The sequence below is a fragment of the Dendrobates tinctorius genome, unplaced genomic scaffold (genome assembly GCF_039654945.1).
Source record: "Dendrobates tinctorius isolate UK_male_01 unplaced genomic scaffold, ASM3965494v1 ptg000029l, whole genome shotgun sequence".
Classification (NCBI taxonomy): Eukaryota; Metazoa; Chordata; class Amphibia; order Anura; family Dendrobatidae; genus Dendrobates; species Dendrobates tinctorius.
Genome location: NW_027361697.1, coordinates 3,293,610 through 3,311,000, shown reverse-complemented (window position 1 = coordinate 3,311,000; position 17,391 = coordinate 3,293,610). Strand labels below are relative to the sequence as shown.

The following is a 17,391-nucleotide window of genomic DNA, read 5'->3' as shown; positions in this document are numbered from 1 at the left end:
GCAATATACCAGGAACCTTGGTTATTCGCAACTGGCTTGGGACCGGAAGGGGTCTGACCGCTGAGACTCACATCAATCCCCCACTGGCACATAATGTAGCGGCAAGTTGGATGCCCAAGCTTATTGCCGTGACTGGCAGCCCATTGGGAGTGAATGGAGCATTCGTCAAGCATGGGTACTGCCACTCCATTTAAGAGGGATAAAATTTCCCCATTCTTGGGTCCCAGCGGTTGGACCCCCCCGTCCGATAAGTTATCTTTTCTGTTTACAGGTGATAACTTGTTTTCTATGGACAACCCCTTTTATCTATTATATCACTTTTATTGCACGGTGAACACAAAAAGCCCTTGTAAAAAAAAAATCCCTAAAATTGCAGAATGGTGTTTTTTGATTTTTTTTTTAATTAATCCTATGGCACCAAGATTTTTTCTACATTTTTTAATACATTGTATGGAGCATGAAAGGGGTGGTCCGAAGGCAAAGTAATTTTCATCCTAAATCCCTATCTACGGTATTTAGTGCCATAATCTAAACTATTTTGTAACCAACTTACATTAAAATTCCCTATCCTTCCCTAATTACACTAATTACTTTTCTATTTTTTGCCTAGTTCCTTTTTGATGACATTTCGTTTGAGAATCCCAGTGCATACTGGAGTACTCAAATGAAGCGTCATCAGCAGAGCAGAGGCTGTGGTCACTGCCGAAGCCACTGCCCCCTCCCTGAAATGAAGCGTCATCAGTGACGTGCACTTCATAGTCTGGTCTAGTGTGATGTGCACAATGACAGCACACTCTCTGTTGCTGTCTCAGCTCAGTAGTGACAAACTGGCAACAGAGCGTATTGTCAGAATACCCATTGTGCAGAAACCAGAACATCCCCCCGCAAGTGAGGTCACTGGTCTCTGCACGCTGGGTATTCTGACACCACTCTGTTGGCAGCTCATTACTACTGATCTGAGCCGAGTGCGCTGTCATTATGCACATCACACTGGGATTAGCCCAGCCCATGAAATTATGGCACTAAATAGATAGGGATTTAGAATGAAAAATACTTTAGCCTTGGGACCACCCCTTTCAATTGTGCCATTAAAAACTATTGGGTCCACAAGACAATAGCCCTCATACATCTATGTCAATGGAACAATAAATGTAGTTCTTGGAAGCCGAGGATAAAAAAATGAAAAAGTTGTATGGTTTTAATGAAACTATAAGACCCTTAGGTTGGACCTCCAGTCCACATGACGGTGGCTTCCTTTCTGAAATGTGTGGACTTGTCTTTATCATTGGAGAGGGAACTTGTACGCCTAATTTCATACCATAGAAAACAGCCTAAAACTTGTCAATATTCTGCTAACTTCCCAGAAGAGCATTGTAGGGAAATCGAGCTCAGCTATTTCTGATTTTCTATATCACTATTGTAAAGGGAAAAAGCAGTTTATAGATTTTTATAAGGAAATATCTTGCAATATTTTAACTTAAATGGGTTGTTCATGATTAGAAAAGCATAGCTGCTTTCCTTCAGAAACAGCGCCACTTTTGACCATAGGTTATACTTGGTATTGCAGTTAAGCTCCATTCACTTCAGTAGGGCTGAGCTTCAATATCAGACGTCAGGCAGCAAAGCAGCTATGTTCTTCTAATTCTTGACAACTGCTTTAAATAAATATTAAGTGCTAGGATAATGAACAAGTGATCGATATTACATTATTATCTTCTGAAACTTACAGGTGACAGTTGACTGAAATGGACCATGGGCCTCCTCATTGGTTCAACCAGCCTCCGAGCAGACCCCCAGAAGATATGGGCCAGTGGAGAGGAATGTATCCGCCACCACCTCCACCTCCACATCATTATAGAGATGGCTGCTATGGATATTACCCTCCTTATTCATTGCAAGGAAGTCATCAAGCATGGCCCGCCCCATGGATGGACTATTATTCCCAATACCCAGCAAACATTCCTAGACACATAGATTACAGGAGGCCTGCATCTCGAGCTGAGATATACGACAGAAGTGAAGCATATCGGCCATTGTCCCGGTGAGTTTCCCCCATTTCATTATATTATAGATTCTCAGAACAAAATATTAAAAAATGTGTTGCAGTACCCCAGGATGACCACCAGAGTAGGGTACTCTAATCTAGTGTTTTTCATAGCAAGTCAGGTATTTTAAAGAGTTTATCTCCTGAAGACAGAAGCCATCCTCAGCTGATCTATGCTTGTTCATCCTGGAAAGGACTTGTTCAACTTTGTAACAGCCAACTTTTTAGGAGAATGATTGGGGCTGGGTGCTGAAGTTTCTTATAGCCATTCCCTTTTTTTTAGGCTCTGCCCTCTCCAACCAGTTAACCCCCCACCAATGATAGAGCATCCTTCCATCAAACAGAAGAACATTTCTGAACCCCCAGCAAACTCAAAACTCTGCAATCCGGGATCCAGGTTTTGCAGAGCCCCATCTGGAATAGAATCATAGAATGTTAGAGTTGGAAGGGACCTCCTGGGTCATCATATCCCACCCCCTGCTCAATACAGGATTCACTAAACCATCTCAGACAGATGTCTGTCCAGCCTCTGTTTGAAGACTTTCATTAAAGGAGCACTCACCACCTCCCCTGGCAGCCTGTTCCACTCATTGATCACCCTCACTGTCAACAAGTTTTTTTGTAATATCTAATCTGTATCTTCTCCATTTCAGTTTCATTCCATTACTTCTCGTGGTTCCATGTGTAAATGAGAATAATGATGATCCCTCTACACACTGTGACAGCCTGTAGTGCAGCGGGGTTGATGCAGTGTGACAGACAGGTAGTGACCCAGGAAAGTTCAAAACAAAGTCTTTTAATGTCCAAGAAAACTTACACTGGAACTCAAAAGGTATCCTCCGGATTTCAGCCGGGAAAACAAGCTAGTCCATAACTGGGACTGATTGCTGTAGGCAACTGCACCTCCATGTACGCTGAGGGTGCCAGGCCTTTTAGCTCTGCTTGGCTCTGTGTTGCTTCACACAGGTTGGGCTCTGCAGATCCTTCTGCTCTGTGTGCTTGCAAAACCAAACTGGCACACCCAGCCCTTTGCTGCAGGTGTTCTTACAAGGAACCTGTGGTCGTACCCCACAGGGAAAACCCAGCCGGGAAGGAAACGGACCACCCAACTACCATCCTATAGTCTATTTAAAAAATAAAAGCCCATGGCAGGTTTCTTTTCTGTTGAATTATTACCTGTCTTGTATTTAATTTAGGTTCTAGTAGGGACTTTTTGATGACAGTAACACCAAGATCAGTAATGACTGTGACTGCAATGCACTCCCGTAGACTCAAAACGCTTCTATACGCATCCTGGGGGGAACACATAGTGACCCTCGCATATGACACTGGTCACTGCCTCACACAGCCCTTCCGATATTTGTAGACAGCCACTAAGTCTCCTCTTAGCCTTCTTTTTTGCAAACTAAACATTCCCAGGTCCTATAACCATTCTTCGTAAGACATATTTTGCATTCCGCTCACCATTCTGGTAGCTCTTTTCCGAACTTGCTCCAGTTTTTGACGTCTTGACCTCCGCTTCATCCACTGTCTATGGAACTACCGGAAACGGCTGAATCCAGGAGTCCCCTAGATAATGAATGGAGCGGAAGGGACAACTATCTTAGGAATAACTTTTATCATTTACATTTCCGGAGAGGCGGTGCAGTTACAGGCGTAAGGGAATACTGTATCATTTATTCATATAGTACCAATCTCATTATAGCCTATGGCAATTTGTGGGGACTTCTAGGAAAATGATCTCACCTAATTAATCAGATAATGGCTACCTGCATTATTTATAATGGGAGATGAGACATCTTCATTTTACCTGGTTTTTTTTTAGATTATTTTCTGAATTTTATATGTGTTGAAATATAAGATTTTGGAATTTAACTCTTTAAGCGACAGGCAATTTTGTCCTTTAAGACGCAGGATATTTTCCCATTTTTGCTCATCGTATCCATGAGTCATGTTATTTTTTTTGTAGAGGAGTGAAGTTAAAAAAAAAGTAATCAATTGGAATACATTTTTTTCTATTGAATTATTACCTGTCTTGTATTTAATTTAGGTTCTAGTAGGGACTTTTTGATGACAGTAACCCCAAGATCAAAACTATTTCTGATTCTGACTGCAAATTACTGTTGACAGCACAATTATGTCTTGCCTTTGTGTACATGTATGGCGGGGTACGTAAGGGCTCGAACGGGCACGTTAAACAATGCTAAATTGGGTGACAATGAACTTGTCATATTGACAGTGGTACCCGATCTGCAGGTAGGATGTTATAGAGAAAGGAATAGTTTTAGAAAAATTTGCATTTTATTCATAGAAATTCCTAGTGTCTGTACACACGAATCCAGCGGGCGGTCCCACACAGTGATTGACGGTCTTCCCTGTATGACTATGCATGCCTATAGCTGTCAGTCACTCATAGGACCACCCACTGGACCCATCTATACAAACAGCAGGAATTTCAATTATTAAAATACAAGTAATATTAAATCTTTTCCAACAAACAGATATATCATTCTGCTTGGCTTCTCCCTCTCTACACCCCGCTGTCCACAGATCGGTCTGCCTGCACAATGTGACAGGTTCCCTTTAAACACATCACCACTATGGGAGCTGAACTTGCCATATAAGTCACCTTTAGAATGACAAAAATCAGAAGCAATATAAGATTTGTTTATGCCGCCATCTCTGAACAGCGGATAATGATCAGGTTCGACTTGTGCCTTAACAGCCAGAGGGGAGCTGCCGGCTACAGAACGCTTTTTGCACACATTTACAGCTATTATAGAGATGTGCGGTGCCGTCATCCACTGCTAAGATGCTGAAATCTAAAAGTGCTGGGTTTATTTTTAATCTATCGATCTGCTGCTTGCTGTTCAATTTGTACCTGAAGTGCTCACTTATTCATTTAAGTGCTCAGTTTCCCACTGACATCTTGGACAGCCAATTGTGCGGCAACTTTCGGCTGGATGGATGCAACGATTTAAGACTAAGGTCAGATGAAAGCTGAGCGCAAATTATGGATGTGACTGCTCTGTGTGCCCAGAGCAGATGGGTGCAGGGTTGCCCACTATTCGCATGCAATGGTCTGATCCGTAATCCAGTCCAGAGTATTGCATGCAGCAATTTTTCTTCCAGGTGGACCCAAGGTCCGTTTGGAAAATCACCTTTGTGCACTAGCACACAGACTACAATGGCTCCGTGTGCTATTTATTGCACGGCACATTGCAAATACTGACAACGGACAAACCAAGATTTTATTTGTGTGACAGTCCCTTAATACAGACTTGTAAAATTACCATACATAGAGAATATTTCACAATCACAAATGGTCCTGAATTAGAATAGTTTGTAGCTACCAGAAGAGACACAGATTCCAATTATATAATTATCTGTGAACTGTCTGGTAGAAACAAAACTCATCGTGGTTGGAGGAGACAGAATGCTCAGTTGCATCCAAAGAACACCATACCTACTGTGAAGCATGGGGGTGGCAACATCATGCTTTGGGGCTGTTTCTCTGCAAAGGGACCAGGATGACTGATCCGTGTGCATGAAAGAATGAATAGGGCCATGTATCGTGAGATTTTTAGAGCAAACCTCCTTCCATCAGCAAGGGCATTGAAGATGAAACTTGGATGGGTCTTTCAGCATGGTAATGATCCTAAGCACAACGCCAGGACAACGAAGGAATGGTTTTGTAAGAAGCATAGGAAGGTCCTTGAGTGGCCTAGCCAGTCTCCAGATCTCAACCCCATAGAAAATCTTTGAAGGGATTTGAAAGTCCGTGTTGCCCAGTGACAGGCCCAAAACATCACTGCTTTAAAGGAGATCTGCATGGAGGAATGGGCCAACATACCACCAACAGTGTGTGCCAACCTTGTGAAGACTTACAGAAAACGCTTGACCTCTTTCATTACCAACAAAGGATATATAACAAAATATTAAGATGGACTTTTGTTAATGACCAAATACTTATTTTCCACCATTTTTTGCAATCCAGGTGATTTTCTGGATTTGTTTTCTCATTTTGACTCTCATAGTTGTGTTCTACCTATGATGTGGAAGAAAACACATTTGCAAGACGACTTCACTGCACTCAAACAAGTAACACTTGCATTCAAATCAGCTCTCACCTCTGCTAAACAGGCCTGCTTTACATCCCTTGTATCTTCCTTATCCCACAACCCCAAACAGTTGTTCAATACTTTTAACTCCCTCCTCCGCCCACCACTGCAACCTCCGACTTCCCTAATCTCTGCCGAGGACTTTGCCGCACACTTCAAAAACAAGATAGACCAAACACGGCAAGTCTTTATTGCCCAACCACCTCAACCCCTTTGTATACCAGACCAATGCCCAAACCCCATAACCTCTCTCTCCAACATCACTGAAGAGGAGCTTAATCGCCTCTTCTCCAAATCGCACCTTACAACCTGTGCACTAGACCCCATCCCATCCCACCTCCTCCCCAACCTCACCACCACACTTATCCCATCCCTTACCCACCTCTTCAACTTATCACTAACCTTCCCTTCTGCTTTCAAACATGCCACAATCACACCTATCCTTAAAAAGCCAACCCTCAAACCGAACAGCCACGTCCAGCTATCGCCCAATATCGCTGCTCCCATTCGCTTCTAAACTCCTGGAGCAGCATGCCCACACTGATCTTTCCTCCCACCTCTCATCTAACTTGCTCTTTGACAATCTACAATCTGGCTTCCGCCCCCATCATTCCACTGAGACAGCCCTGACCAAAATTACCAACGACCTACATACAGCCAAAGCTAACGGACAATACTCTATACTCCTGCTTCTAGACCTGTCCTCTGCTTTCGACACAGTTGACCACTGCCTCCTTCTACAGATCCTCTCCTCCTTTGGCATCAAAGACCTCGCCCTATCCTGGATCTCCTCATACCTTTCCAACCACACATTCAGCGTCTCCCACTCCCACACTAACTCCTCATCCCACCCTCTCTCTGTTGGAGTCCCCCAAGGCTCTGTTCTAGGACCTCTACTCTTCTCAATCTACACACTTGTTCTGGGGCAACTCATAAAGTCCCACGGATTCCAGTACCACCTTTATGCCGATGATACTCAGATCTACCTCTCTGGCCCAGACATCACCTCTCTGCTCTCCAGAATCCCAGAGTGTCTATCAGCCATATCCTCCTTCTTCTCTTCTCCTTTCCTCAAACTCAGTGTGGTCAAATCTGAACTGATCATTTTTCCCCCATCTCACAGATCTTCCTTACCCGACCTTTCTATAACAATTGACAACATCACGCTTTCTCCCGTACCGGAGGTCCGCTGCCTCGGAGTAACCCTTGACTCTGCCCTGTCCTTCAAACCGCACATCCAAGCTCTCTCCACCTACTGTCGCCTCCAGCTCAAAAATATTTCCATAATCCGTTCCTTCCTCAACCCTCAATCTACTAAAATGCTTGTGCATGCCCTCATCATCTCCCGCCTCGACTATTGCAACATCCTTTTCTGTGGCCTCCCTGCTAACACCCTTGCACCTCTCCAGTCCATTCTCAACTCTGCCGCCCAACTAATTCATCTCTCTCCTCGCTACTCCTCCACTTCTCACCTCTGCAAATCTCTTCACTGGCTCCCATTCCCTCAGCGTATCCAGTTCAAATTGCTAATACTGACCTACAAGGCCATCTACAACCTGTCTCCTCCATACATCTCTGAACTAATCTCCAGATACCTTCCCTCAAGGAATCTCCGGTCCTCCCAAGACCTCCTTCTCTCCTCCACACTTATTTGCTCCTCACCCAACCGCCTCTAAGACTTCCCCGAATAGCCCCTATCCTCTGGAATTCCCTGCCCCAACACGTCCTGCTATCAACTACACTCGGATCCTTCAGACGGAACCTGAAAACCCACCTCTTCAGGAAAGCCTACAGCCTGCAGTGATCCCCGCTGCCTCCTCACCACTACTGGAGCTACCGCCTCACCATCACTGGAACTGCTGTAACCCCCCAACCTACTGTCTCCTTCCCCACCATCCTGTAGCATGTAAGCCCGAAAGGGCAGGGTCCTCTCTCCCCTCTATATCAGTCTGTGATTGTTAGTTTGTTTGCTGTAAGTGATATCTGTAATCTGTATGTAACCCCTTCTCATGTACAGCACCATAGAACCAATGGTGCTATATAAATAAATAATAATAATAAAATAATAAAAATGTCAATTACAGGCCTCTCTCATCTTTTTAAGTGGGAGAACTTGCCCAATTGTTGGCTGACTAAATACTTTTTTCCCCACTGTACATGGCAATATAAGGCACAGACTGTTTGCCCTAAATTGTAATGCATCTCCCGGACTTCTATGCTCAGAGACAAAGAACAGTAGCGTGAAACAAATGATTAGATTTCCATGCTTCTTCATTCCCTCACACCCTCCATCCATCCCTCCCTTCCTTCCTTCCTTCCTTCCTTCCTTCCTTCCTTCCTTCCTTCCTTCCTTCCTTCCTTCCTTCCTTCCTTCCTTCCTTCCTTCCTTCCTTCTCTCCCTCTTTCCTTCCCTCACTCTTTTCTTCTCTCCCATTCTAAACTTTCTCTCCTAACTTCCCTCTTTCCCTTTCTACCCACCCGTCTCTCCCTTCCTGCCTTCCCTTCCCGCTCTCTTCCTAATTTGCCTTCCTTGTTTCCCTCACTCTTTACCTTCCTTCCTTCCTTGAGCCGAAATGATGCTTGAGAAAGGTTTAAAATGAAAGGTACCGCGCTCCAAGCTATAAAACAAAAAAATGGGCTGGCTGGCTAGTTGGGTGTGCACAACAACTAGGGTGCACTGCTGCAACAACCCAGTTGAGGTGGAGAGGTGGAGAGCCCAGATTTAATTGTACTGATGCTGTTGATAGAAACAAGTGAACCTAGTTTGTGCGCCAATAGACTAGTAATTGTACATCTTAAACTGTGTACTAGTGCATAATGCAAGTGGCATAAACGAGTCAGTTAGCCACTGACAAAGTATACACCGTAGATACTGTATCAATAGTGGTCAATTAGGATTATGTAATGGTGCTGCCTTGTTCACCAAAACCAAAGAGGGGGTGATTTCCTTGAACAAATGTCGAGAGTCAAATCCCAATGAATATTCACCCTGGATTGTATGGCCCCTAAGGGCCTCAATCATGAATTGGAGCTGTTTGCCTTTTAATATAATTTGTTTTTAGTGCATTCATGCAGCATAGCATTTGGCAGAAACCATTTTACAAGTAAGGGCCAACTGCATCTTTCAGTCTAGTGGGGGTTGATCTTAACTTAGATATCCCAGACTAGAGATTATACATTTTAGGCAATTACTAACCATCAGTAACCATCAGCGCGGTACTTTCCATTTTAAACCTTATATCAGGCTCACTGACGGAGTTGGCACAGCATCTGTCTAGGTACCAGCGGCTCCACCACAATTTTTTGGAATATAGTGAGCGCCAGTGTGTTCCATCCGATACTTGAGAAAGGTTCTATGTGAACTGAAATGTTGTCTATCTATCTATCTATCTATCTATCTATCTATCTATCTATCCCATATCTATCTATATCTAATTATCTATCTAGCTATTATCTATTGTGAGGGGGTGACACGCTTAGCTGCTTCTTCAGGTAGACACAGGAACACTGTGGTGCCGAAACACCTGCTGGTTTATTAACCTCAGCATACATCGAGGCAGTATTCAGAAAAACAAAAGCAGAGCCTTCCTGACTTAACGGAAAAACAAAACAAATATAGTATCACAGAGTCCTTTCTCTGCAGGTTTCAACCTGTAGATTACCCGCACAGTCCTTACCTCCTCCGGGAGCTATCTGGGATTTCCTACTGTCCCAAAACATGACACCCGCTGACTCTCATGGCCAGGTATTTAAAGGGAATCTGTCGCCCCTTTTTTGAGATATCATATAATGATATCATTCAATTGTGTGCCACATAAGGATTCCCTTAGTACTTTTGCTTCCCCCTGACCCCGCACCTTTCATGCATAAATACCTTTTTATATCGGTTCAGATGTATGTAAACTGCCGCTGTCCGGTCCGATGGGCGGGGCTTATTCAACTGATCCCCCCTCCCTGTCTTGCTCTACACAAGAAGAAATGCGTAGAGCAAGACATAGAGGGGGGGAGCAGGTGAATAAGCCCCGCCCATCGGACCAGACAGCGGCAGTTTACATACATCTGAACCTATATAAAAAAGGTATTTATGCATGAAAGGTGCGGGGTCAGGGGGAAGCAAAAGTACTAAGAGAATCCTTATGTGACACACAATTGAATGATATCATTATATGATATCTCAAAAAAGGGGTGACAGATTCCCTTTAACAACCCATGTGATGATCACATGACCTTGACATCACACAGGTCCTCTCAGGACCCTGCAGGTGGAGATACGGTGAATCCCCTCCCACCCGCTCTATGGAGGTCCACCAAAACTAGCTCATAACATAGGTTCCTATTAAACCTCCCAGCACAGCATGTTGGAGGCAAAAATACTCTGATTTTGCATCACTGAGCGCAGTATGTGCAGTAACACGTAATTCCCTTCACATACTCACATACTATGCCAGCGACTCTGTCACACTATCTATCTATCTATCTATCTATCCCATATCTATCTACCTATTATTTATCTATTATCTATCATCTATCTTTCTAGTCTTTCTCTCTCTTGTAAAAAACAGCAGCACAAGTCCAGAGTAATAATTGCTGCACACCCACCAGTTGTCCCCCAAACAACTCTTACAATAGGAAAATCGAAAGATATAGGCTGTGCTGCAGTCGACTTTTCAGATGCAAAAAAAAAAATAGTGAATTATTCATCACTGTGCAAAATGGCAACTTTTCAGCTCATAACATAAGTCTTTGAGCCTTTGTCAAGCAGTGCATAGAGTGTCAGGGGTGGTTAAAGGTTTATCTGAGCCAAAAAGTCTGCTGCTTTACAATTCAATTGTTAGTTGTTTGGCCTGGATTCACTGGGAAATTAGTGGAACCAAGTGAAGGGACTGGCAGAGGTGAGAGGAGCTGTAGCAAGGGGAGAAATGGATTAATCGAGCAACAAATTTAAGGAAGAACTGGAGAGGTGCGAGAGTGTTGGTTGGGAGGCCACAGAGGAGGATATTGCAGTATTCCAGGTGGGAGATGAGGAGGGCATTCACTAACATTTTAGTTAATTTGGAGTTAGTTAAAGGACGAATTATGGAAATATTTTGACTTGCATGTGGCAGGAGGTGGTATTGGCTTGGATGTTCGGTTTGATGGGCAAAGCAAAGACAAGGATTACACCAAAGCAGTGAACTTATGACACAGGGGAAAGGGCGATCTCATTTTCTCTGATCTGGTAGGGGGATGAGTGGAATGTTAGAAAGATAATGAAGTTTGTTTTGTCTTTATTGAGTAATAGGAACCATGATGAGAAGAAAGAGTGTATGGCTGATAGGCAGTCTGGTATTATGGACAGCAGAGAGATGACATCTGGGCCAGAGGGGAAGATCGGAGTATCATCAGTGTATAGGTGGTACTGGAAACCATGGGACTCTAGGAGTCCCAAGGAAAGGGTATAGATGGAGAAGAGAAGGGGTCCCAGGATAGAGCCTTGAATTTTGCTTTCTTTTGGACCTCTATACGGATGGTTGCTGTGTCATGGCTGAGGGTTTTACACTCACAATGTCTATCTATCCATCCATCCATCTTTCTACCTAGCTATCATTTTTACATTATCTGTCTACCATCCATCTATCTGTCAGTTTGAAGTATATATGTATCAGTTGTAGATAAGATGGTGACTGAATAAAGATGACATTAAACCTTCATTGTTGCTGTAGGGATTTAGCTCTATATGTTCATCTTGTGCCCCTGATGTATCTCTGAGTGTGTTTTTGCGGAACCGTATGACTGTTACATCTAATAGGAATATAACTTCAGAAAAAAAAAAGCCGTCCTCTTCATGTCGTATTTGCTTGACCTCTTCCTATCTTTTCAGGCAGGGATATGATGAAAGATATGGATTTTACGAGACCGTACATAGAGAAAACTATGGCAACAGAGAGTATAATTATGAGCCTCCAGTTGGTGTTTCTCAAGAGAAAGGTACAGTGCACTTCCTTGTGGCTGTTTTCGACTTCTTAGTGTTTCCATTGCTTTTATAGTCCTTTGAATTAGATTTGTCGAGGACATGTAACCTGCGCTTTTCCTAAAGTTTTAAAATTAGATTTCTGTTTTCTTAACTCAAGTTGCAAAAGGAAGTTCTTCTCCTCCTCTCCCAAACGTATCATGTAACCTACTTTCCTCATTAAAGAGGAACTGCTAAATATTAATTATATTATAGTCATGGCTGCACTCATTTCTCTGAATAATTTCTTAATCTATTTATACCTCCGATGTTCCTTCATTTCACAGATGGGAGAAGAATTTACAACAATCAGATTGAGCGCTGGGTGCAGAATTCCTCCAAAACGTACGCCTGTGACCAGAACCTGGGGATCGTGCACCCGCAGAGAGACGTACTCAGGTAGTGCAGCACCATAAGGGTATGTGCACACGTTGCGGATTCAGCTGCGTTGTACAGCACCATTAAAGCCTATGAGAAATGGAAAACCCTGTGCACATGCTGCAGATTTTCTGCGGATTTAAATCCGCAGCATGTCAATTCTTTGTGCGGATCCGCAGCGTTTTGACACCCATTCCATTATAGGAATCCGCAGGTGTCAAAACGCAGGGGAAATCCGCACTAAATCTGCACTAAATCCGAAGGTAAAACGCAGTTCATTTTACCTGCGGATTTACCCAAATCCGCACGGAAAGATCCGCAGGGTTATCCGCAACGTGTGCACATACCCTAAGGCCTTCCACGCATCTTCTAGACAGCTAGTTTTGGTTTTTCTTATACAGGGACATGGCTGCCAATCTGAACAAGCAAATCTACAGTGTAAAGCATGGGAGAGGAATAAAATAGCAGTATGGGCCTTGGATAGGTCAGGCAGTGAATTTCAGACTCCCAATGCACTGCACTGGGAGAAGTAGATCTGGGGATTCATTCTGACAGAATATTATAGGCTGAACTGGATGGACTAATGTCTTTTTTCGGCCTTACTAACTATGTTACTATGTTACTTGTACGTCGCATACAATGATATTAAGGGGGTTGTCTGGTTAATACATTCTTAATTACTTAAAGGGAACCTGTCACCTTATTCATGCTGCCCAAACTACGGGCATCGTGTATCAGAGCCTATCTGATATATTCTGTTCTGGAATGCTCCGGCGTTTCAGAGAAAATATGCTGTAAAAATCTGGGAATGGACCATAGCCAGAGAGGCTAAACTAATCTGGTTCTGCCCCTGGCCGGCTCCTCCCAGCGCCGCTGCGTGTGGTTGACAGGTCTCAAAAGCAGGCCGCGGGAGCTGGACTAGTCTAGTCACCAGCTATGGTGCCTAGATGGATTTTTAAAGTCTATTTTGGCATTTCAGAAAAAAGCATACCTGGCTGCAGTCGATTGGGCAGCAGCAGTTCTCAAGTGACAGGTTACCTGAAAGTGCGTCACATAAAGTAAAATACCACATTTACTTAGCTCCTAGACCGGCGTCGCTTCTACGATGCCGATGCTGTGATTTCCGAAGGTCAGGTGACATTATTATGACGACCATTGACATGTGCATCGCTAAGTCTTTATGAGGTAGAGTGGTGGAGTCTGAGGCGCTTGATTCATTAAGAAGTGCACGCCTCTTAATAAATCAGGTTCATCCTAAGGCCACGTTCACACATTCAGTATTTGGTCAGTTTTTTAACTCAGTTTTTGGAATCCAAAACCAGGAATGGAACAGTCAGAGGAAAAGTATAATAGAAACACTTCAGCATTTTTGCATTTTTCGCCCACTCCTGGTTTTGGCTTACAAATACTGAGGTAAAATACTGATCAAATATTGAATGTGTGAATGTGACCTAAAAGTTTCGTCTCCATGCGTCTCGCCACAAATCAGAGTCTGGAGTAAGATTTGTGGTGTAAGGTACTCCGCAGCTCGTCATGTATTGTATAAGCAGGCGTCACCATGCCCTGTCCTGCCACAGCTCAGCCCAATTCAGTGAGGGCTGCCCAAAACTGGCATCAAGAAGCCAAAAGTTGCAATTTTTTTTTTCGTAACCTTACATTGCACAAAAATTGTGTGACGTTTCAAAGTGTTTTACACCAGATTGATGTCATAACCACTTTGGGGTAAATTGTCTCTTCGAAAAGTCTGCGAGGCTTAGCGCAAAGTGCAGCTGTAGTCGTTAGAGGCTTCTTAGATGGTGCTCACAATTCCACATGATAACTGAGAACTTACACCTCATCAGATTAATGTAAAGCATGTTTCTATTCTCCCCCCCACTTCCTTCCTCACCCCATATTCTCTGTTTAGTTTCAGAAATGTTAAGACAACTGCAGATCAGGTATTTTTTTACCACTTGTAGTGTCAGGTTCTTCTCACGTGACCAATTGTCATCTGTTTGTGACAGATCCAATATACAAAAAAACTGGATCTGTTGCCCATTTTGGTTTCCATTTTGCATCTATTTATGTTCCGTTCGTAACGGATTCATTTTACTAGACGTGTCTTTGAACACCTATAGTCATAGAATCACAGAACGGTAGAGTTGGAAGGGACCTCCAGGGTCATCGTATCCACTGTCCAACCCCCTGCTAAATGCAGGATTCACTAAACCATCTCATACAGATGTCTGTCCAGTCTCTGTTTGAAGACTTCCATTGAAGGAGAACTCACCAGCTGATCAGGGCATGCTCAGTGTTTAAAAGATGGATCCGATAATTGGTGACATAACAGATGAGCATGCATTGCGATCCGTTTGCCATAAAGTGCAATGTCTTATAAAGCGGATACAATTGCTCTCCGTTTTTTTTGGCCTGACAAAATATTTTTGCAGGCTACTTTTTTTTTGATCCAGCTAAAAATGGATTGCAATGAAACAAAATACATTATAGGACATTTCCTTTCCCATTCAAATGAATCAATGTGGTATTGGAAAACTTTATTATTTCACTTAAGATGGATATTTTGGCGATTTTACATCCAGATTTGTAGTCAGAGAAGCCACATCATATTACATTAGCAGCAAAGTGGATGAGAATTTACTAAATGTTGTCCAAATGATGTAAAAGAAATCTGCATTAGAAATGGAAAATGTCAATTTTTGCTGTGGAATTTAAAAAGGCATTTCACCATTTGCAAATTCATAGACTGAATCCATTGCAAGATTACCGTAAAAATCCACTAAATGTAAACGTCCTCATGCAGCAAAATGCAATAGAATCTATTGCTTTGGGGATCCTTTTGGAATGCTGATGTGTGTGAAGAACACTATTTATGACTATTATATTGCTTGTATTCATTTTCCCAGGTTTCCTTTCTGCAAGCTCTATTTCTAATTTTCATTTGTCTCTGAGCTAGTGAGAGGAGAATAGCTGTTATGATGTCTCTCTTACACTGCACTCAGGAAGTCAGTGTGCCTTCTTTTTCTGCAGCAAACCGACAAAGCAGCAGCATAGAATACATTATACAGCGTACTGAGCTGTGTGGCTGTGAATCCAGCACAAAGTGGAATACATTAGTTTCATGCTTCAGATGGATTTGCCTGTGTCTAGCTGGTCTCTCACTATGATGAGTTCTCCTTCTCACTCCTCCTCCCCTACATTATCCATTAAATTTAATAGTCACCTTAACCTGACACCTCAGTGAGCTGTCAATCCATCTTGCTTTGACCAAGACATATTAAAACTGTATTTTAAAATGGATTGTGCATTCAGGAGGCAGGTTGAAAGGGAAAAATTGGTTCATAAGTGGAGAAAGAAACATATTTCACTGATAAGATGCATTACAGTGTTTCTTATATTCACATATACTATTGATTTTGCAAAGTTTGTTGAGTGAGCAGTGACCATTTAGCTTTTCTTTAACATTTACCTTGCTTTATAAGGTTGCGACGCTATGAGGATGATAGGGTCCAGCACCCAGCGGAGAGAAGATGTGATTCAGCATTGGATAGATTAGAGGTAAGAATTATTTAATGAGGTCTAGTAACAAGGTAATGTTTTTGAAACTGCCCCAACCTGCCCAATCTTGGGTTCACGTAGGGTGGATTTTGGTGCTCATCTCTCTCATACTACGGAAATGTCTTACGTCTAGTTTTGAGAGGACCGTGATGGTATTCATTGTCCAAAAACCTATAGCACAATAAAGACCTAAAACAGCCCATACCCATGAAATAACTATTGCCCAAACACTCAATGAGTCCACAGCTGTGTAGGGAAGGTGACCTGACGGGCGGACTTGTTAGCAAGTAGGAAGCAGGGTTTGCACATTTTAGGCAGATAGCAGTGATGACAGTGGGGAAACAGCTAGGAAAGTGTAGGTGACGTGCAGTACCTGGGGTTGACCACAAGATGCCATGGAGGAGTGTGAGTTCAGGACTTGACAGCAGCTTAGGGCTTTAGAAACCATTGGTCATGGGGGGCGGAGTTACAGGGAACCGGGAAAGTTATAAGTTTGACAGGAGGGTTCCAGAAAGTTCCAGTTCCCGGGAGGAGCTCAAGAGGAGAGGAGCCTGTGGCAAAGTGGGTGTTGTGAGGAAAGCTCATCCAGGGGACTGAGGAGAGAAGAAGTCAGTGGGGTGGTCCTGACACGAAGTACCGCAGTACAGACGAGGTCCTGAGGGAAAGCATACCGAATTTGACGACGACAGCTGACCAGTAAAATTACTGTTGGTGTACAGGCCTAAGGCGGCCACAGTGACCAAACTGGCAGGAACGTCACTAAGCTGAGAAAGGGACGATGTGTGTATCTACGTCCCAAGTGAAAGTACGGTGTGTGTGTATCGGGGCCTTGAAGCGGAGGGCCGTGAAGGAATTGCGGTGTGTTGTCAGAGCCGTCAGTCGGACGGCGGAAAATAAACTTGGACCTGTTGCACCTGAAAACTGCCTCCATCTTGTGTCTGTACGTTACTGCGTGGTATACAGAGGGACCACCCCCCAGTCCGGCCTACTGACCCTACAGCTGTTTGTTCTGACTCCATCGTAAACATGGATGCTTGGATTATGTATGTTTGAAGTAGTGGCTACATGGAGACCATGGGTCGTGACATACAAATATCGCAATTACACATTGTACTGTTGTTTCTAATGATTCTGAATCTGATTGCATTGTGGCTTATAAGATTATCCAACCAAAGTACGATTGTGGCCAAAAATCTAGTTTGGCTGGTTGCCCATTTCTTTGCCATCCAAAACTACATTGTAAGTTGTGCATGTCTGCGATGTGATTGCTTTTTTTACAACCAAATTTCCAGCTCTAAAACAGT

At 43.3% G+C, this 17,391-nt stretch overlaps 1 protein-coding gene across 6 annotated transcripts in view; it reads left to right on the top strand.

Moving 5' to 3' along the window:
• Positions 1-17,391, top strand: part of SEC16B (SEC16 homolog B, endoplasmic reticulum export factor) — a 236,747-nt gene that overhangs the window by 13,309 nt on the left and 206,047 nt on the right. For all 6 annotated transcript variants that reach the window (XR_012231401.1, XM_073571295.1, XM_073571294.1 and 3 more), the window contains 4 exons: positions 1,730-2,041; positions 12,026-12,132; positions 12,442-12,553; positions 16,012-16,087. Coding sequence is in view for 5 of the 6 variants with exons in the window: in XM_073571295.1 (XP_073427396.1) it covers positions 1,746-2,041; positions 12,026-12,132; positions 12,442-12,553; positions 16,012-16,087 (591 nt within the window). In the remaining variant the exon portion in view is untranslated. The remainder of the gene's footprint in view (positions 1-1,729; positions 2,042-12,025; positions 12,133-12,441; positions 12,554-16,011; positions 16,088-17,391) is intronic.